Genomic DNA, 15956 nt, shown 5'->3' on the forward strand with positions numbered 1-15956 from the left:
TCACAGCCACTTACAAGCATCGTCATCGTCGTCGTCGTCGTCGTCGTCGTCATCGGCCAATTCGACCAAATTTATCGTAACTTATTGCCTTTAGCGGCTGTCAATTTCAATTCAAATGACAATTTGTTGCATAATCGAGAAACTGCTGAATGTTAATTTATCAAACGCCGATAGTCGTTACAAATTGTTTTCCCCACGAACACCAAACTCCCCGCACACACGCTCGCACACTCGCACTCTCGCACACATAGAGTTTGTCTCGTTTGCTCGGGCTCCAAGTTGGAGACTTTGACAGAAACGTTTTCTCTGTCGCATAATTTATCGTGGATGTGGGCCAAACCTGGTGTCGTACTACTATTGGGCTTGTAGGTCTTGCCAACTCATTCCGTTTAAAGCCCAAAAAAAAATATGTTTTCACGCTCAGCAGCTGTTATGATATTGATGATGCTGCACAGTTTTTGCAGAGTCAATTTCGTAACTATAGGGTGTGTACACTCAAAGAAAAACCATGTATGCATCCTTATTTTGTATTATTTATTTTATGATTTTATTGATTCATATATTTGCCACTGTATGTCAACTTCATTGCAAACTTTATTAGAACATATTGTTTTCGTCTTTACGGGGTTTCGATCTTTTTATTTCGCGCTCCTCTAGCCACTCTGTTAATCAAGCGGCTATCTAAATGCTATTTTAGAGAATACTTTCTTTCCTCTGAATAACTTTCCTATATATGTGGAGATTGGGACTGAGTTTGCACTCAACAGCTATCGCAATTAAGATTGTTTGGCCATATACCTCATGGGCATATTAGTTAGGGTATCAATGCATGCATCAACTCAATCAGCTCTATCAATTGCAGTATTGTAAACTGAATATGTTAAGATTATGCTAATTTAAACTTTATACCAGCTTTTAATCCAAGAATTATTAAAAAAGAAATCGGGTGTTGCTTCTATGAGAGAAAGTAAATATATAAGAAATTTGTCTGCAAGGTACTTCCTAAACTAGTTGCTAACTATTGACATTATAGTATCTGTTATTATAAAATACCTTACGCTTTAAAAGCTGATACCCTGTTAAAAAGCAATTGTTACATTTGGAAAATAAAACAGCGCAACATTGCATATTAAATTGCATTTAAGAAGATTTTTTGCCAACTTTTTTATTTGCCATCAGTTGACCCCTCTCGTTTGCATTAATTCGATTTTTTATGTACATGTATCTGCTTTTAGTTCAGCTACAAATGACAACTGGGTACATGTGCGGCTGCAATGAATTATAATATGTAATTTATGTTAATTTCACTTTGTACTCAGAAAAAAAAATTGTTATGTTGAAAGGGTAATTAGCGCTGGCTTAAATGAAAAAACTTTCGAAAGACGACTCAGTAAGAACATCTGGCTTTAAATGTACCTATTTAATGCACAAATTGGGATGTATTTGATATGTGTCTATGTGTCTGCAAATCAGCACAGTATTTATGCAGATATGTATCTTGAGTTTTTACTTGTATTCTGTGCGTTTCTATCATCATAAGTAAGCAAAGGTACTTTGCAAGAAACGGTAGCCATGCGCTAGAAAAGTTTCTTGCGTTCCGTGCTTAGCTCTCCGAGTCTCCGAGTGCTTAAAATGAAATGCACTTCCTTTAAAATAGGTGTTGAATATTCCCAACGCAAAACCTCAGTGCAATTTTAGCTTGATTGTAGCTAAAAATTAACAGGTACATGGCAAATTAATTCGTACCTTTCATATTGTAAACGCAATATGACCAAGATGAAAATTTACCCAATATTAAAAAGACAATATTTGTTAGGATTACAAAGATTTATTTGTATTGAACGAATTTAAATTATTAATTATTATAAATTTATAGAGACGATGTGTTGTTGTTTTATTTGAAGTCTGTTAAACAATGTAAAATTTATCACAGTTTATAATCTTAAGTTCTAAGTTGAAATGTGCCTGTTTATAAAAGAAGCTGTCCCTAATAATGCTTACTTCAGATATAGTTTAAGACAATGCACGGCTTTTATTAAGTTGTAGTTGTAGTTTGTATGGTACATCTGTACCAATGTGGTATATATTATTATTAATTAATTGTTAAATATTACACAATCCATTACGTTGTTGTTGCACGAGCCCAGAAAAATCATAATCTGCGTATGTACATAGATTGAATGGAAATCAGTTTTTATAGTTATTGCAAATATATGCGGGAGGGTCTTACCTAAGTTATAATATGTACATATGTTTACACATACATATGTATATTGCAAATACATAAGGTCTTTGTCCAACTTTCTCTAGACAGGCGTCAGGCTAAACGAAATTGGTTAACATGTATTTTTGCTATTCTTGTGCATAGATTATTTTGAGTAAGTGTACCTCTTGAATAGCGGCTTGAACATGTTCTCCGACCGCTGCAAATGTGGCGAGGAGGAGCTGCTGCTGCTGCTGCCGCTGCTGCTGCTGAACTCATCTCTGTTATGGTTCGATGAGTAGTCGTATTCGTTGAGGCGTGTGGAAAAGTTCATGGGGTAATTGCAGCCGGGATTGTAGCTATTACTGCTGCGACAGGTAGCGGTCATAGGGATTTGTGAAGCGGTAGGCAGCAGACTCAAAGCTCCGCTCAAGACCTTCATATTCGGCGGAGTTTGGGGTGGAGTATCGGGTTGGGCTTCGGGAAACCCCATCGCCATCGCCCGCTGACTCGCTGTGGATTGAGACAGCTGCTGCTGTGGATGTGACTGACGAATTACTGGGAATTGCGGCTGGCCCGCCGACTCGGCCAGGCCCAGGCCCAGGCCCAAGCCCAATCTCATTGCCTCGCTCGGATTTGGGTTTACCGTAGTAGGGATGGTAGGCGTATGCGTGCCGTTGGAGCTGCTGCTGTTGCTGTGCAGCAGCGGATTGGACTGGCCACTGTTGTATTGGGCACTGTTCGTGCTCGTAGTATGGAGCTGCTGCGTCGTAGCCCCTAGAAAACCCCCGTAGGCCGTGGTATGCGCCCTTACATATGGCGCTCCGTTGAACAGGTGGCTGCCCATCGCCAGCGGCTGTTGCTCTTGCTGCTGCTGCTGCTGCTGCTGGTGCACCTGGGACGTGCCCATCCCCAAGCCTGACTCCTGTTGGGACTGCGGATGCAGATGACGCTGTGCTTGCAGCTGCTGCTGCTGCTGCTGCTGCGGCATTAATTGCCCTTGGCCCATGCATGCTGGGGGTGGGGTCTTGCAGGCAACTGTGTCGGCCAAGCTCCAGATTTTGGGCTTCGTAGCTGGAATCGGCACACCACAGTCCCGGCCTAGCTGGTTTTTTGAATCGCTGTGTTCACCATGCTTGCTGGCCATGGCCAGGCCGCTGTCGCCCGCATGAAAGGCTGCCGGCAGCACCGTCTGTTGCGGCTGGTAATAGGCGGGATGCTGATGATGATGATGATGGTACGGGTTGTAGGCAGCCGGATGGCCACTGCCGCTGCCGCCGTGGTATCCGCCCGAAGGATAACCAAAGCCGGCGCGCAGTATATTTGCCTGACCCAGGCTCTTCTGATCCTCATCGATCAGCTCCTCCTCGTCTTTGGCAACATCTGCGAAAGAAACAGGAAAGCAAAGCTCAGCTATTAGCACTGCCTTGAATACCTGTGCCCCGGCGAGGGAGTACCTTTTGCCAAGCTGCCGCCATGCGAATCCTTTGTGGACTCCACATCATCCTTGTCCTTTTCATCATCCGACACTAACGCGTCGTCATCGTCATCGGTGCGATTCTTTGGCTCCCAGGTCATCTTGTTCTCTTTCTTAAGGCGGCGACGCGCGTTCGCAAACCAAGTCGAGACCTGGGTGAGCGTCATCTTTGTGATAATCGCCAGCATGATCTTCTCACCTTTGGTGGGATACGGATTCTTCTTGTGCTCATTCAGCCACGCCTTCAACGTGGCCGTGGATTCGCGCGTGGCGTTCTTTCGGCGCGCCGCCAAATCGTAGCTGGCTCCATAACTGTGAATGCGAGACAAACTGGTTTGACTAATGGTCAAGACATGTAATTTTTTTATTTGAAATACACTGAACTACACTGTGCTGTAAGGCGACATGAAAATTCATTAAAAATGCGAACAATTTAAATTGATGCTTTCATATTGCCAACGCGCTGTGCACCACCCACAACGGCCACACCCCCAGTGTAGTACAACGTCAAAATATTGTAAAACATAGTTGTGAAACAGCGCACAACAACAACGGCTACAGCAACAACAAAAACAAAACTCAACAATAACGAGGACGAGAACGACAACGCCATAAGCGTATGGTCAGCTGTGGGTTTGGGCTTGCAACTGAGAGCCAGAGCAGCAGTCGGAGCAGGAGCAAGAGTCGGAGCCGGAGCCGGACTCCGAGCCCAGGCGGCGTTATTGCGTTTGCATTTTTATCCTGCTGTCCGCCGCAAACCCCTTCGCACTAAAGCTCTACTAGCTAAATTAAGCCCTCCCCCGTCCATGCGTATTTCCTGTTGCAACTCATCTCTGTGCAGCAGCTCGTCGCACATTTCACTTTCGTGCTGCTGCTAGACCCATCTTCAACGTTCCCTTTTTGTTACACCCGCCGCTCGACAACAATTTCTTTTTTATTTTTTTTTTTTAAATTTTTCATGGGATTTTTATGGTGCCGCAGAATCAACAGTTTGTGCGGTGAATTTTACAACAAGATAAAGAACGAAACGAAACTGTGCTCTGCGCCCGGCTCGGAAGTTGCGGACTCGTTGGTGTCGTTGCTCCCGCCCCATTTGCTAGTCCTTTTCTGTGCTTTTTTTATGGGTCTTTTGCAATGTTGCTTCGTCTCTAAAAAGCGCCTGATTTTTATGCAGCGTTGAAGTTGATGTTTGAGTTTTTGCTATTATTGTCTGGCACAAGGACGTTGGGCATTCGCAAAATTTGTTCTCTCTTCCATACCATTGTACTTATAAGTAGCCTGCAAGGATAGCACAAGCTGACGACTGAATAAAGTTTAAAAAAAAAAAAAACAATGTTGCGCTTAAAGCTATCGATTTGCTGCACTTGGAGAAGATACAAATGCAATCCAATTAAATTCCCATTCAAAGTTGCCAACTCTCAAACTTTGTAAAAAAAAGAAACGAATATTTTGCGGCGAATGTTTATTGATTTTTCTATAGTTTTTCTTTTCTTCTATATAGGCTTGCTGTTGATAATGTTTCGACTGTAAATATGAAGTTTGTTGACGACTCGAATCAATAATATATGCATACATGCATATACCATATGCTGGCCAAGAGAAAACTTCAAAACGTATAAGAAAATAAGGCATGAATCTGGCAAACTATTTAACATTCGGTTTTTGTTGTTGCTTTATTGCCTTTACAATTTGCCTAAGCATCTTATGAACGTTAAAACAAATGTTACGATTTCAGTAATTTGGTGCACGTAACCTGCGGACATCAGAGCCGGTGATTAAATCCCGCCGTATTATTATCGCGTAGGCTGACCGCTATTGTTGCCAATGCGGCGGATGCAGCCACAACTACATATGTACAGGTGTGTACATGTGTGTACACGCATGCATATGTACATGTGTACATGCATGCATGTGTACATGTGTACATGTGTACATGCATGCATGCGCATGTATGTCTATATGGGTTTATTTAGTGCGCTTTTGTTCTCTAATGTTTTACAATTTGGCGAGCACAACCGTTCATTTGTTGCTAATTGCCACGCATTCTATTTTTACAGTGTACAAGCGTTCTAAACATGTATGTGTATGTGTGTGTGTGTGTGTGTGTGTGAGTGTGTGCCTTTAAGCCTGACTGTGAGTCTGCGAGCTGCGGCTGGCCATATAATCTTGTTAACAAATCGAATTCTTGTTCACACAAAAACAATAACTGCCCGAACTGAGGCGCCCATGTACGAGTGCCGGCCACGTCGGCGACGACTATAAGTTTTTATATACAGATATGTGTGCACATATATGTGCATATATAGTTAGTTCAGCATATGACTGAACATGCAATTTAGTTTTAGTTCGCAATTATAATTACATACTCTTGTTTGTTGTTGTTGTTGTCGTCGTTGTTGTTGTTGTTATTATCTGTTAGTAGCAATTTACAGCAGTGAACACACATTTTAAACAAATAATGCCTGGCACGACAAGTGACATTGGCTCCAGTTGAGCGAGAAGCAGGCATGAACATGCCAACGTCACGTTGACAAACCCAACAATTGTGCCGGCCATCAGCAACCACTTTATGCCAATCCCCTCCATCCAGCCACCCACATGCCGTCTGCCCACTTTCGTGGCTCGAATACCCGGTCTGCTACACTCTCTCACACTCACTGGCCAATCTGTGACAAAGCGCAACCGTCCGTTCTTCTTTTAAATGTCTCTGTCAACGTGTGTACTCTCGCTCAATATGGCGGCCAACATGGCGTTCATTTACTCACACCTTTATACTCTTGCCACACTACCTAGCTGTTGCACTCCCAGTCCCAGTCTCAGTCCCAGTCTCGGTCCCAGTCAAAGTGCCAGTGCCAGTTCCAGTCTCAGTTCCACTGCTCAGTCCCGCAGCTAGCTCGATTTCATGGGCTTTCTGCACGCAATGCACACTCAACTGGGGCTCCCCCCCAGCCCTTAGTCCAAACACGTCCAGCGTCCGTCTGCCAACGTCCGTCGTCCAACGGGGAAGCCGCAGCCGTCGCGACGGCAGTTGCAGTTGCATGTCCGACGACTGTCCGCTTCTCGTATCCGTGTCAATTCTGCTGCTGGTGCGTGTGCATTATGTGTACGTGTATGTACGTGTGTGTGCGTATATCCATTCGATACATACATATATAAGAATAAAGTGCATATATACAAACACCTACACACACACTCATAGACATATGTACGCATGTGTGTGTAGAGCGCACTGTGGCGTGCAATTAACTGCGATTATTTTCGCCGCAATCATAAATAAATAATTTCGCGCGCTCCAGCAAATTTTCACAATTCAAATTTTATTATCGCCTCTGTCTGGATGCTTGTCCCAGTCGCTGTCCCTGTCCTCGTCCCCGAGGGCAGCGCAATTAAATTCAAATCAATTTTAAGTACTCGCAAATATTCTACAATTAATTATGGGCGCACAATTGCTTTTGATTGGCACCCCCAAAATCTTTCAAGTCGTAATTAACTAAAACTGTAATTAAATTTATAATTTATATTTCTTTTTCAATTTTAATAACATAATAACAAGAAAGAATCGCTTAACATTAAATACTTAGAAATTGGAGCCATATTATACACCAGTCCGATTTGATACAGTTCTGTCGATAAGTAAGGACAATTTTGAAGCTTAGCCAAAATGTCTAAGGATGTATAGTTGCCTAATCTGGCCATTTCCGATATATTAACAGATCTATGCATGTCTTAATGGCAAAAGCTTTAATAGCGATATGGCTTTATCGACTTGCCTTTCGATTAATATCAAAATGCATAAATATATATACTGGATGGAGTCGGAGACGTCTCCTTCTAAGCCTTACACATTCATAACGAAGTTCAACAATTGAATCCTTTATAATATATGTAATAACTTACCCATAAGCAGACATTGGATCATAGGAGTAATAGCCAGTTGTGGGCTGAAGTCCAGCCGAGGTCCAGGCGCCCATTTCAGTGCCAGTCGCCGAGTCCTTCAAGCCGTAGGGATTGCTCTTAAATGATTAAAAAACAAAAACAAAATAATTTTAAATCAAAGATTGACTACAACTTAATTATAGATAAGCAGTTAGAACTATAATTTACGCAATTCAATTCAGCTTTTGTTTTTTTTTTCTGGTCGACCTTAATGTGATGCCAGATTCATAAGCGCTAAACAAAATGATTTTCCCACAGTATCCAAAAGTTGACGATTTTGTTAACATGGAATTTATAATTTGGCAACATATTTTGCCATGAAACAAGCGAACGCTGACGTTGACCATATTTTATAGTCAGACAGAATGATGTGTATCCAAAAACATAATTTAGACCAACAACTTAAACAACTGTTCACAAAACAAACAAACAAGCAAATATCAAAAAGAAAAAAAAAAAAAAAGCAGCTACAAAAATCAAAAATTAAATAAGCAGGAACGGCGATTATTGTCGTTATGGATGCGACACTCTTAATTTTAATATCGGATGGCCGCCGCATGACCTTAGCTGGATTTTGGGCGACTGCGATTTATGCCCTCCCAAAAAAAAAAAAAATTAAATAAAAAAAATAAAAAAAGAATAAAAACGACGGATTTATGAGCGACAACTATTGGCCAGAGCAGGTCGCCGGCGGTATGGGCAGTCTAGCGGCCAATCTGGTTGGCCGACTCGAGTCGCGAGTTTGGCTTTTGTACGGCTCTTGATTTATGAAACGGCATTAACATTTTTAATTGCCTAACATCATGTATGCCATTGTTTATTAATTTTTTAACTCGCCTTTGCCGCCGCCGCCGAAGCCGCCGCCCGCGAGTGACAAATATATTTATCAAAATGCCATTTGATCGACGGAAAAGATGGAAAACAGGGAAACAGGTATCGGACATGATATCGCCGAACTCAATCTCAACATGTTTCATATCAAACGAAGGCCGACCCAAACATGAACTCTGATTTACGTGATTGTGCCGGGTGCAGCAATTGAACAACAGTCAAATGTCAGCACAGATCTTCAGCTATTCAACGAGACGACCTCAATATTTAGCACCCCCAGCAGCTGACTCCCTCACTCTCTCTTTCTTTCTCTCTCCTTCTCCCTATCTCCCGCTCACCCACCTGGGCATGGAGCGTACAAAATGATGAGCAGCGACTTCTTATCGCAACGAATGTGCGAACGCGAGCGAACAGCCCATGATATTTTCTTAATTAAAAGCAGACTCGGATAAGAGCGAACCGCGCTCAGGTGCATGCGACAACAACGCCAGCGAGCAGATCGGGAGCATGAGCATGAGGAACGTGAACGATTCACTTTGAATTTCCTGTTCTTGTAAATAACAATTTAACATGACACATTGCTGGCTGCTGTCGCCGTTCCATGCTATTAATTCCCTGCCCCTTTTTTGGCTTTCTCAGTTTCTCTTGTCGCTTGCGATACGCAAACTTTCCGAATCTCAAAGTTTGGTATTATTTACTTATTACTTACTTAAGAAACTATGTCTGTCTTAAGCATGAAGCACTCCTCATTCTCCTTCTCATTCATCAATGGGCTTTCCTTCCTATACATATATTATCCGCCTCTATTGCACAAAAGAATAACTCATGTTTTTAGTTGTCTTAAATCACAAAAAAATTTATATTATATATGTCTATATACCTATGACTTTACGGGTTTCGATCCCTAACCTAAGCGCTCAGCGTCTGACGCCTGCCAAAAAATACATACGACAACATTCTAGTTGACAAAAGAAAAGAAAAAGCGAATCTAAACATGTGCAAATATCGGACTACTTCCCTCAACATATTACTTCCTGTGTTAAATGAAAAGCACTTTTCAATATTCGTTTTTTTTTTTATTTTGTGAATAGATTTCTAATAAAATAGCTGATATTAAAATTTAGTGTTCTAGACAAGAACTATTTGGAGACATGAACTAACTGATTGGCCTATTAATTGGCAGCATGTAGTTCGCTTCAAAGGCCAAATATTTATGTTGTTTGTTTGTGCTACCTTCAACTAAACGTGTATGCCTCGTATTGCCTGTCTAACCATGCCCATGCCCGTCTAGCTCCAGCCCCAGCTCCATACGGGTAGTATATGTCATCTAGTATGTCATTTAAAACTGTGTGCATGTTGGCCGTGTACATTTCTGTGGTCACTTAGAAAATACAAAGGGCACAGCCACACAAATGTGCTCGTGTGTGTGTATGTGTGAATGAGATGCATACAAAAGCATAAGCTCGATTAGCCCACACATACAAATACACGGCAAGCTTCATCTGGGAGTGTAATTGAGGCCATGGGGCAATATGTTTTGTTTCCAATGATTTTGCCTTTCGTTGTGCAAAGTATCGAATATCACAATGGTAGTCAGCACCAGAGAATGAGATGGACAGGGCGTGTGAGAAAGAGACAGTGAGAGAGAGAGAGAAAGAGAGATAGAGAGAGAGGAATAAACTTTGATACAACTACGAGCTGGAGTTGGAGCTGGAGAGCTGCTTTGGCAACGACTAAATGAGGTTTGACTGAGCTTCAGTCAGCCATAATGATAATTCGATTTAGTCGACTACATTGACAAGCCGTTGTTGTCCACGTTCCCCGCTTCTGCCCTCTAGACCCAAAGCCCGTGCCAGAGCCCGTGCTCGTCCAACTTGTTGTCTATGGTCTTTGGCCATGTCTGCGCTGGGACAAAATGCCGCTGACTACACAATTAAAGTCATATGTGGAGATAATCCATTTAGCCGTCTTGGCTTTCACTTACCAGCGGCGAGTAGAAGGCGGAGCTGTCTACGCCGATGCTCTGGTAGGGGTTCTGATCCGTCGATGGATATGGGGAGCCGTAGACACCGACACTGGCCGCCGGCAGGCGCGAGTAGCTGGATAGCGCCAGACGTGCCGAGTCATATTGACAGGAGCAGACCGTCTGGCCAGAGACTGGATCGGTCATAATAGGACGACCGTTCTCGCAGCATGAGCTGCCCGTTGTAGGCGTCGTGCCCACGGCGCTGCTGTCCAGGGAGCCACCGGGCATCGCATCAGGGCCAGAGACAGCGCCAGCCGCCACAGTTGAACCCGTGGCCGCATTGGAGTTCTGTGAAAGCGCGTCTGGACTTAAAGCGCCCGTTGAGGCATCACCGGCAACGCCGGCCCCGGCGCCCGCAACCACCGAAACGCCAACTCCGCCAGGCTGTTGGCTCGCCTGACAGTCGGCACCACCCGTGGGGCTCAGTGCCGGCGCGTTTGTCATCACCAATGAAGACGCGTTCACGTTCGCGGCTGCGTCTTCAGGTGTCTGCGTCACATTCGGTGGTAGGAGCTGCAAAATACCAAAAAGATTGAGAAGCTTGAGATTGAGCAGAGCAGCATATAAAAACTCAGGCACAACATGCGCATACGCAACATTCTATGTGTGTCCCATTCCCATTATCTTTGCACCACTTCATTTCGAAGCGAGCCGCACCACAGAAGCAGTCTCAAAGACTTGATTTAAAGTGGAAAAATTGTCACCCTCTTTGGATACAGATCCAGATTCGGATTCGGATTTCTCAGCTGAATGAATGGCCCGATAATATAATCAACAGATTCAAATGAATATACCTTTTTATCAATTACTTATGTCTTGTATTCGAATAGAAGTCCAGCTATCGCCACTGGTTTACATAATTAATGAATGTTATATCTAAATCGAATCGCATCGAATCGAATTCGAATTTAATTTTCAATTCCCAAACACAAACACAGGAAATGCATCGTGATAAGCAGCCAAGTCTAACAAAAGACACTCGAATGACCGCTTATTCCGTGCACTTCAAATGTGTTCTGAGAGGTTTGATAACTTTTTACCACTTAAACGATATCAATTATCATAATTAAAATTTTGTATTTTCTAATAAAGAAAAATACACTTGTACGCCTATACAAAATGTTTAACAAGCGCGATAAGCGTGAAAAGTTGTTAAATAAATATATACAAATAAAATATAAATATATAAAAATAAAAATAAATGAGTTTTCAACAAGGAAACAATTTCAACTCCAGACAAAGTAAAATTGAACTGGACTAAAAATGTTACAAACATTTTAAATTTTCGATAGACAGAGCACATTGATATATAAGTAGATGTAATCTAAATTTCATTTAAAAAGGTAGTACGTACATTATTATGAGTTTGTTTGTTTTTTCTTTAGAATTATTATTTGCTATACGATAGCAAAACAAGATTCGGTATTCACATGTGTTCTTAGAACGATCGATGAATACGCATGATGTGTGTGTTTTCCAGCGGATTTCTTGTAGTATTTTGCAATTGGCGCTTGGTTTCAGTTCATCGAACGACCATCAAAGAGTTCATAAATATTGATGCACGTGTTTTGGACCGGTCGTAGCTACATATATTCTGTCAGAGAGATAGAGAGAGAGAGAGAGAGAGAGACGTGGTCGTCATAGCTTCTTGAGTGCAATGGAGGAACTGGTCGTCGTAGGCTTAATTTGAAAAATCGACAGACAGGGCCCATTACACGATGGCAACGATAACATGTAAGCGAATATGGTGTTAACACACACAATCAGCGCCAGAGGCAGTTCGAGTACAGAAGCTGTGCGCGGCTTCGTAATCCTGCAACCGATTAATCGCGGTACGCCATATTTGCAACATCACTGCCAAACCATTGACGAACTGCTGTAATGTCGGCTACATCAATTACCCGGCAAATCGATTTAAAGTGCAGCAACAGCAGCAGCAGCAGCATCAGCAGCTAAATTTAAGAGTTGATGTTCTCCATCTTGAAGCGTTTCGCCAATGGCATGCGCCAGTCGCTTGGACGTTTGCCCGCCACGGCAATTAATATGCAAAATGCGCCAAGCCCAGGACCAGACCCAGTTCCAGTCGCAGAGCCAGAGCCAGAGCCAGACCCATGCCCGGACCCATGCTCTGTGCAGACGGCAGCCCAAGATGCCAGAAATCAATGAGGGTGTGGCAGGCAACGCTTACAGGCTAAAGAAGAAGAGCAGCTTCGCCTCTACATGCAATCCGAATGCTTCTGAAAATTGCCGCGGGACAATCTGCGAAACGAGCCCGAAACGTTGGTCTGCTACAATTTTTCCAGAGTGTTTCTCTCTGTCCGGCTGCCTTTTTGCGAAAAATAATTCGATAAACCTATAATTAAGTTGAATACTTTGCTGATGGACAGCTACAAATTGATCGAATGCCGTCCATCGTCGTCGTCGTTGTTGTTGTTATTGTTGTTGTTGCTGCTGTTGTTGACTTCAGCTTGGCTATCAGACTGCAGACTGCAGACTGCAGACACTAGCCCAAAGGTCATATATACGCCTCTTGGTTACAGCTCCCGTTGAAGGCTACCCTCGGTCTGCGACCAGCTCAAACTCATAATTATCTGGGAATCATTAACATAATCTGTCGATTGTTGCTGCACCCCAAAATGTCTGACTGCATGTATCTTAATTTGCACACATATCCAACATTTTAAATACCCATTCAGCATCAGAAACAACTAAAGGATATATACGCTAAACTCTAGTACGATCTTATTGATATTTTTTTGCGACTTTAATATAGCATAGGATTGGGCCGAGGTTTGCTTTAAGTGAAACATTTCTAATCTCTATATACTATACGAAAGCCTGCACAACATGGTTACAGTACCTGAATCGGATCATTTTATTACCTTAGACCCCTTTCAAATGCGAATTTTCTAATTTTAAGTTAATTTTGAGCTAGTATATTTCCGATTAAGAAATTAATCCTTGAGACACAAACTGTACAACATAGAAGAACATACACACTCAAAGCTGATAATAAGCCAAAATCTATATTTTGGCAAACAAAAAAAAAAAAGAAACACATTAGAAATTTCGATGGAAGCTATGAGAAATATGAAAATATGACTCATGCCCCGCCGCGCAGCAATCATAACTGAATTTCGAGGTCGACATCGTCTGGCTGTATATCAAAGAACAGCCATTAATCAAATTTCAACAAATGATTGATTCAACTTTTTTTTGTCGCGCTTTTTAATTAGTGAAAAATAAATATATGTGTACACGAGTACAAAAAGGAAAAAAAAAAAACATTAAAAAAATGTGAAATAAAAAAGGTGGAAACCCATAAAGGACCTCAAACAGCCAGCCAGCCAATCTGCACTCAGCGTTCCCATGAAGCGTCAGAGGGCTCTCTCACACAAACAGAATATGAGAATTATGACAACTGATCTGATAGGCGACACCATATAGGGAGTTCTATGCGAATGGCAGATTCCGCCGCACCGTGCCCGAATGCATTATTCATGATGAGCGCATCCAATGGTCAAGAGTGCTGCGTAAAAAGGAAGCTGAAGCTGAGAAGGAAGCGCCAGCCTGGCCATGTGAACAGGGCGCCCATGCGGACAGCACGCTCATGGACAACATCGACTCGCTCAGGACAGGCAGCCAGGCAGTCAGGCAGTCAGGCATATACAAGGCAGACCCTGGCTCTGATAAGATCGCTGCGGCGGCCTTGCTGGCCATGTGTGCACTACTACCAATTTCTTTGAATCGCAAAAGCGCAGAGAGCTCAATGATCTAATCTCCGACTTGCATCTGCGTCTACGGCGCGGCTCCAGTGCAAAACGGGAATGTCCCAGCTCCTCCATCTTCTTCACCTCCTTCTCCTACTCCTCCTTCACGCCCGCATCTCCTGCTCCACTTCCGCTGCTGCGGCAGATAACCAGGCTGATAGTGGGAACTGCAAGCGCCACATGAGCGTTGCTCGCCGGGACCAGTAGCCAGTGCAGGAATGGGAATGCAGTCCCAATGTAAAGTAGATCACATCGTGGGGCCGCCTTGTCGCCGAGTTCTACATTTTTGCTCAGCCTTTAAGTCATCGCTGCGATCTGTCTGTTGGATCTGTGCACCGATCGTTTGGCTTGAACGTCTGATGTTGGACCTCCGGTAGCCGTTGCCGCCACTGATTCCACTATCGGTGTGGCAGCATCTGGGCCCGGCGAGCTGCTGGGCCTGCACAGGCTTTCATTGACTGCCTGCTCACGTACGTCGTGAGCGCATGCGCAGGCGCATTCCCAGAGCCTGCTCTGAGCTGTCACTTTACGGTTATAAATTTTATGATTTACGATCGTAGCAATTGAATTTTATTGACTTTTCAACAGTTTCACATGCTCAACTGCTTGTCCAGCCGCCGTGTGTGTGCGTGACTGTATGCGTGTGTGTGTGTGTGTATGTGTACGTGTGTGTGCGTGTGCTTGCCACCTCCCACTCTCACCTGGCCCCCTCCTTCACAGTTAATTCTGCAGCATCTTCAGCTTGCCACTTGACTTGTGAGCTTTGCTTAAGCCAATTGTTCGGGTGAGAGTAAAGCATGGGAATGAAAAAGTTTTTCAAAAACTTAACTACCAGCTAATAATTTATCTGCTCATTTTAGGAGAGGGAATTTTAGTGAGAGAGAAAGAAATTGCTCTAATAATAATGTGAGCTTATAAGCTAGAATTAGAATTTTATATAAATGTCTCATTAAATACGCCAAAAACTTATCACTATAATATTTTATTTCTCTTTTTTGAAATATGCAAATTAACGAGTGACAACACAGTCTCAAGTTATAAAAATTTGTACGTATATGTTTTTTGCTTTGGTTTTTGGAAATTTGATAGCCCACCTGTGATGCCGACGGAAAACCGCCATATCCAAATTGTGTATAGGCGGCCATTGCCAATGAAACTTGGGCTTAGTTGAGCTGTGTTTTCCTTTATTTTTAGTTTAAATTAACAATTATTTTAAGTACTATGAATGTGTGTATTTTAGCACCAGAATTGTTGCGCGAATCAAATGCGATTCGATATGGGAGTTCAATTCGATGCGATGGGCGATCTCTTTAAGTTTCTGCCCAATAGCGTTTAGTACGTTGCACGGTGACAATTTTACCGTTGGGGAATCACGCATAAACAAAATTGAAAACACGAGCTCAGTTCACAATCACCGACCGAGCGACAGACCAGAATCAACATTGGGATTATTGAGCGTAGCGGCGACTGACGACAACAATACCGACATAAACATAACCATAACAATTGCAACGCTTATCCGCACACAGACAGGCGCACAAATACAGATACACAGCTACAGCAACAGCTACAGATACAGATACAAATTTTAGATGCACGCAAACGCAAACGCATACGCAAAACGAAACGTAGACCGGAGTCAGCGACGGCGACGACGACGGCGACGGTTGCGCGCTCCAGATGTTCACCAATGTACGTTCGAACACGAACTGG

The 15956-nt window shown here is 43.0% G+C and overlaps 1 protein-coding gene across 1 annotated transcript; it reads right to left on the reverse strand.

Annotated features, from left to right (window-relative positions):
• Nucleotides 1-1823: 1823 nt before the first annotated feature.
• Nucleotides 1824-15956, reverse strand: ara (araucan). Its single transcript, XM_032434894.2, has 7 exons — nucleotides 15338-15956; nucleotides 10432-10986; nucleotides 7578-7693; nucleotides 3661-3992; nucleotides 2389-3586; nucleotides 2231-2322; nucleotides 1824-2159 (listed from the first exon to the last, which is right to left on the reverse strand). The coding sequence occupies exons 1-6, from the start codon at nucleotides 15386-15388 to the stop codon at nucleotides 2307-2309; spliced, it is 2268 nt and encodes a 755-aa protein (XP_032290785.1). The 5' UTR covers nucleotides 15389-15956; the 3' UTR covers nucleotides 1824-2159; nucleotides 2231-2306.

Source organism: Drosophila virilis, chromosome 3, assembly GCF_030788295.1.
Source record: "Drosophila virilis strain 15010-1051.87 chromosome 3, Dvir_AGI_RSII-ME, whole genome shotgun sequence".
NCBI lineage: Eukaryota > Metazoa > Arthropoda > Insecta > Diptera > Drosophilidae > Drosophila > Drosophila virilis.

Excerpts from the sequence above, each read along its gene's own strand:
- ara (XM_032434894.2), bottom strand. The coding sequence starts at position 15,388 with ATGGCCGCCTATACACAATTTGGATATGGCGGTTTTCCGTCGGCATCA. Across the intron at positions 7,694-10,431 it reads CCGCCTTCTACTCGCCGCTG|AGCAATCCCTACGGCTTGAA; the intron begins GTAAGTGAAAGC and ends TAATCATTTAAG. Across the intron at positions 3,587-3,660 it reads TGGCGGCAGCTTGGCAAAAG|ATGTTGCCAAAGACGAGGAG; the intron begins GTACTCCCTCGC and ends TTTCTTTCGCAG.